General features: G+C 30.0%; 1 protein-coding gene and 1 pseudogene across 1 annotated transcript; one reads left to right on the forward strand and one right to left on the reverse strand.

The window, feature by feature from the left end:
- Positions 1-432: 432 nt before the first annotated feature.
- LOC119605952 lies at positions 433-1,146 on the forward strand. Its single transcript, XM_037959303.1, has 2 exons — positions 433-532; positions 633-1,146. The coding sequence occupies exon 2, from the start codon at positions 791-793 to the stop codon at positions 1,115-1,117; it is 327 nt and encodes a 108-aa protein (XP_037815231.1). The 5' UTR covers positions 433-532; positions 633-790; the 3' UTR covers positions 1,118-1,146.
- A 593-nt stretch (positions 1,147-1,739) lies between these two features.
- Positions 1,740-6,536, reverse strand: part of LOC119605950 — an 11,725-nt pseudogene continuing 6,928 nt past the window's right edge.

Below are 6,536 nucleotides of genomic sequence, written 5' to 3' on the forward strand. Positions count from 1 at the left end.
TCCCTAAATATACATTTTGTAAGTGAAAATTTAATTTATAAAAGTAATTTTTTCTAATAACCGTTATTTAAAGAGTTCACTGTAATTTTAATACACAAATCTATATGTGTGCAAGTATTTGTATTCGATTCAATAAACTGGCAAAAATATTTTAAAAAATTATTGGCAACGTTTTTCAAATATCGTTAAATTTAAATAAAATTTAACGGATCGATAGTAAGTCATTCATTATTTACAGTTCAATTGAACAGCACACACTGTACGTTCAAGATGTTTTTCTTGCGGAAATTCCAATCGATATCCAATACGATACTCTTCATTACTGGTGACAATCATCTGCAGTAATCTGGGTTTAAGTTGTAATGCCAGTGCCACCTCAAACACCATCAGCACCATTTCTTCCACACAATCTAATCAAATGGCACTAAGACAACACCGAAATTTTTCAAAGAAAACTGTACATGTTCAACACAATGGCAGTGTGAATGTTGTGCCAAAGTCAATAATGACCTACTTAATGTACATCAAACATGTAAGTGTTGCAAATGGTCACATTCAATTGCATTTCAACATTTGAACATTGAAACAATCGAAACATTATTTAATTTTCCTTTCATTATTTTTCCAATCAGTGTGTGCCGACTGGACTGTGTTTTCTAACTCATGGGACATACAGGCCAATGTACGTTTAAATGAAAATGTTTTATACACTAATACATTTTCCGCCTGGAATGTACCACCATTTTGTGTTCCCATATGGCCGGCAATAGCATTGACCGGATGTGTTCAAATGCATAGTATTACACAACATGAATTCAATACGTTACATGGTTGTGCAAATTTAACCATCAATTTTATAGCATTCAATTTGGTCAACTTCCAAATGGGTTGTATGGATGTCGGTACGGGTGGCATTCAATTTGTTGATCCCAATCATGAAATTGTAAGTTCGACCACAACGGAAAAGCCTCCAGAAATTGAATTGGAAACTAGTGATTTTGTCAAAACCTCCACTCCTGCTATGAGTAGTTTGGAGTTAAATGACAAGGTTACTACAGAGCGTACATCTACGATACGTCAGGATTCATTGAGTTATTTAAAAAGTACGAATTTTTGAATTGTTATGATTAAGCGATATTTTTAGAAAACTACCCACTGCTTTGTTACTCATAATTGAAAGTCATTAATAAATTTATCATGCTACTCAAAATAAAGAATTTTTATTTTCATGTAAATGTTTGTTTTAGTTAGTTTTAATATTTAAATAAGAGTTATATTACACAATAATCAAGAAATACTGTAGCAGATTAAGTAAAATCAATCAATAATATATAAAAAATCATATCTACAACAAAAATAAGACAAACGGAAACATTAAACCAAAACGATAAAAAAAAGCTGAACACAAAACAGAACAAGTTAATTGTAAATTAAAAGAAAGAAAAATTTAAGAAAATATCAAAATGTAAACCTGTATAAAATATTTATATATGTGTGTTGCAATAATATCAATTCTGTAAATAAATTATTTAATATTTTAATGTTATTAGTTTGTTTTGTTTCTTATATTTTTAATTATTTTTCCAAAAAATAGAAAGAATTAAAATGAAAAGTTAAAATGTAGAAGAAGAAATTTAAATATTTAACAAAATATATGTATGTTTGTATATCGCATACAATTTAGAATATAACATTATTATTAGTTTTATTAATAATTATTATTATTATATAATTATTATTTAATCGGCTATTGCAGTATAAGGTAGACTGCTGTGTTTAGGTTTTGTTTTATTGATAAACACTTTATGGCTCCATTAAAATCGGCACTGACCATGACATAACCGCAACCTTTTTTATGTTGTTCTACCAAGGGATCTGGTTGATTATTTGTTTGCTTCAAGAGAAAAAGTAAGAAATATTAATAATGTAGTTCTTATGCAAAAATAAATATATATATTATTTACTTTTCATGTGAAATTTCATCAGGTTCGGGCTTAATAATGGCCTCAGGATGTGGAGCAAATATTGCACAAGTAACTGTAGCGTTATGGGCTTTAATTCCCTCCCAAAAATCACTTCTATCACGACGTACCTAAAAGTATTGAAAATTAAATTCCACTTACACTTTAATTAGCCAAACACGAGAGACAACTTACCGAACTTAATTTTGAATAATCATGATTGTTTTCCATATATAAATACATTGATTTTCTGAACCCGCTATAATATATTTGCCATCATGACTGAAAGATGCCTTAATTTGCGATGAAGCATTTAGATAACCTTTATATTTGCAGGACAAATTCAAATCTCTCAAATCGTATAACGCACACGACTATCGTTAGATGTAACCAAGATTTTATCTTCACCCGGCATGGGCTCAATGCCACTGATCTTGCGTCCAATGCGATTTTTACCACGTGTCGAGCGTACATGTATCTGAGTATGATATTTCAATTGATCGGTATTGTAGAAAATACAAACGACCATCATAGGAACCCACTACAGCAAATTGACCGTTTTGACAAAAGTTTGCCGCTGTTATTAGTTTCGTTTGACCGTCGACTTCATTCCATAAGGCCACCTTTTTATCGGGTATATTCCATAAACGTAGTTTACCATCTAAACTGCCGCTGAGGAAGTAACGATCGTCACGAGGATGAAATGCAATGGCCGTTACAAAGTCAATATGCTGGAAACAGCAAAGACACTCCTTACGTGAAATATGCCATAAACGTACTGTTTTATCCATGGAACTTGAGAGTATAAAGTAGTTTTTCGACCAGGACACATCCAGTAAATCGGAGGTGTGACCGATGTAAGTGCAAAAGGATTTCGGCATAAAAGGTCCAGTACATTTTTCAGCCGCTGTTGCCATAGCTATAGCCTCCTCGGCAGAATGCTGTGATACCAAGGATTCTTGTGAAGGCGTTGGTGAGGATTTTGATCAGCATTATATTTAGTACGCATATCCTGGTAAGAATTTAAATTATATTAATAATTAACTATGTTGTTAATCACAATAATAACTCACTTGGAAAAATGGATAGGCATCTTTAAGAACCCAAATACGCAAAACTTTATCTTGACCAGCGGTGGCTACTAAACGGCCACATGAACTAAATTTCATACACCAAACAGCCCCGGTATGTTCTCCAGACAAATCCTTTTGAAAAGATGAAAAATAAATCAATAACCTCAATATTTGTTGGCCTTTAAAAAATCTTACTTGTACATGCTGCAACTTGGTAAATTCGTAAGGACCCTTGTTGGTAGAAGAGGCTTTAATTTTTATGTTCGTTCTGGATTCATAACATCAACTATATCAGCCACAATCTTCTTTGTGACGAGCATGTGATACCTCTGATGCCAGCGATTTGGCTTTATCAACGGTCTTGCGCATAGTTGAACCGAAGAAACGTTTAATTTTGGCCGTTTTCTTTTTCAAACGACTGCCGTCCTCAGCCTCCCCCTCTTCCTCATCCCTGTGGCTGACCCTCACTACTGGGCGGTATACCAATAACACTTTCATCGTCCGATTCCTTTTGTATAACTTCCAAATGTGATGTTAACTTAAGTATATGCAGTGACAGGGGGTTCCAACCTTCTGGTACTGGCGGTGGCCCGTACCTCGGATAATGGCATTGTTCACCCAGTTTCTAATTTTTAACCGGCACTTGTTCTAGTATTTCGAAATCTGTCAACTGTTTGCCCGAGTTCGTACGTATGCGCACATCAATATTCATTTGCTTTAAAACATCTTCATCCCCCGCAGATTTACGTCGTTCCTTATCACTGCTACTGCGATATATTAGAGATGGATATCTGAATGTAGATGCGTGCAAGATAGATTAAAATAGAAAAGAATTGCAATGCTTAATACAATAAATGAGACTACACAATGAATATATTATGCAACATAAAGTTGAATTTTAATGTTGTATACAACATTATCTTTATTACTTCAACTACAATTTAATATGATTTTTTTCAGAATCCTAATGAACCTCTGGTAAGATAATTTGGAAAAATTTTCGATTCGATTATAAGGAATGATGATATTTTTATGTATGTATTCGTTGGTGACAAATCGTGTATATTCCCCTACATACTACATACAAGAATGTAATTCTAAGTGGAAATTGATGCAAATTGTTTAAACCATATGAAGTTTATTTTATTACTAAATTAAATTCTACCGATTTACTGCATCGATTAGTTTTTTTTTGTTTTCAAAGAAACCTTAAGCAATCTATTACTCTTTAAAAAAATTTCTTTTAAATCGCCATTATTATTAAACAATTTTTTTTCTATCTCTATCTATCTATCTATCTATCTATCTATCTCTATCTATCTATCTATATCTATCTATCTATCTATCTATCTATCTATATCTATCTATCTATCTATCTATCTATCTATCTATCTATCTATCTCTATCTATCTATCTATCTATCTATCTATCTATCTATCTATCTATCTATCTATCTATCTATCTATCTATCTATCTATCTATCTATCTATCTATCTATCTATCTATCTATCTATCTATCTATCTATCTATCTATCTATCTATCTATCTATCTATCTATCTACTATCTATCTATCTATCTATCTATATCTATCTATCTACTATCTATCTATCTATCTATCTATCTATCTATCTATCTATCATCTATCTATCTATCTATCTATATCTATCTATCTATTTATGTACCTATCTATCTATCTATATCTCTCTCTATCTATCTATCTATCTATCTATCTATCTATCTATCTATCTATCTATCTATCTATCTATCTATCTATCTATCTATCTATCTATCTATCTATCTATCTATCTATCTATCTATCTATCTATCTATCTATCTATCTATCTATCTATCTATCTATCTATCTATCTATCTATCTATCTATCTATCTATATCTATCTATCTATCTATCTATCTATCTATCTATCTTCTATCTATCTATCTATCTATCTATCTATCTATCTATCTATCTATCTATCTATATCTATCTATCTATCTATCTATCTATCTATCTATCTATCTATCTATCTATCTATCTATCTATCTATCTATCTATCTATCTATCTATCTATCTATCTATCTATCTATCTATCTATCTATCTATCTATCTATCTATCTATCTATCTATCTATCTATCTATCTATCTATCTATCTATCTATCTATCTATCTATCTATCTATCTATCTATCTATCTATCTATCTATCTATCTATCTATCTATCTATCTATCTATCTATCTCTATCTATCTATCTATCTATCTATCTATCTATCTATCTATCTATCTATCTATCTATCTATCTATCTATCTATCTATCTATCTATCTATCTATCTATCTTATCTATCTATCTATCTATATCTATCTATCTATCTATCTATCTATCTATATCTATCTATCTATCTATTTATGTACCTATCTATCTATTACCCTAAAAAAATTTCTTTTAAATCGCCATTATTATTAACTAGTTTTTTCTATCTATCTATCTATCTATATCTATCTATCTATCTATCTATCTATCTATCTATCTATCTATCTATCTATCTATCTATCTATCTATCTATCTACTACTATCTATCTATCTATCTATCTATCTATCTATCTATCTATCTCTATCTATCTATCTATCTATCTATCTATCTATCTATCTATCTATCTATCTATCTATCTATCTATCTATCTATCTATCTATCTATCTATCTATCTATCTATCTATCTATCTATCTATCTATCTATCTATCTATCTATCTATCTATCTATCTATCTATCTATCTATCTATCTATCTATCTATCTATCTATCTATCTATCTATCTATCTATCTATCTATCTATATCTATCTATCTATCTATCTATCTATCTATCTATCTATCTATCTATCTCTATCTATCTATCTATCTATCTATCTATATCTATCTATCTATCTATCTATCTATCTATCTATCTATCTATCTATCTATCTATCTATCTATCTATCTATCTCTCTATCTATCTATCTATCTATCTATCTATCTATCTATCTATCTATCTATCTATCTATCTATCTATCTATCTATCTATCTATCTATCTATCTATCTATCTATCTATCTATCTATCTATCTATCTATCTATCTATCTATCTATCTATCTATCTATCTATCTATCTATCTATCTATCTATCTATCTATCTATCTATCTATCTATCTATCTATCTATCTATCTATCTATCTATCTATCTATCTATCTATCTATCTATCTATCTATCTATCTATCTATCTCTATCTATCTATCTATCTATCTATCTATCTATCTATCTATCTATCTATCTATCTATCTATCTATCTATCTATCTATCTATCTATCTATCTATCTATCTATCTATCTATCTATCTATCTATCTATCTATCTATCTATCTATCTATCTATCTATCTATCTATCTATCTATCTATCTATCTATCTATCTATCTATCTATCTATCTATCTATCTATCTATCTATCTATCTATCTATCTATCTATCTATCTATC

Source organism: Lucilia sericata, unplaced genomic scaffold (genome assembly GCF_015586225.1).
Source record: "Lucilia sericata isolate MDLA Ls3-8-SP2 unplaced genomic scaffold, ASM1558622v1 Contig000539F_arrow, whole genome shotgun sequence".
In the NCBI taxonomy this organism is placed as follows: domain Eukaryota; kingdom Metazoa; phylum Arthropoda; class Insecta; order Diptera; family Calliphoridae; genus Lucilia; species Lucilia sericata.

Coding starts and splice junctions, on each gene's coding strand:
- LOC119605952 (XM_037959303.1), top strand. CDS start 791: ATGCATAGTATTACACAACATGAATTCAATACGTTACATGGTTGTGCA.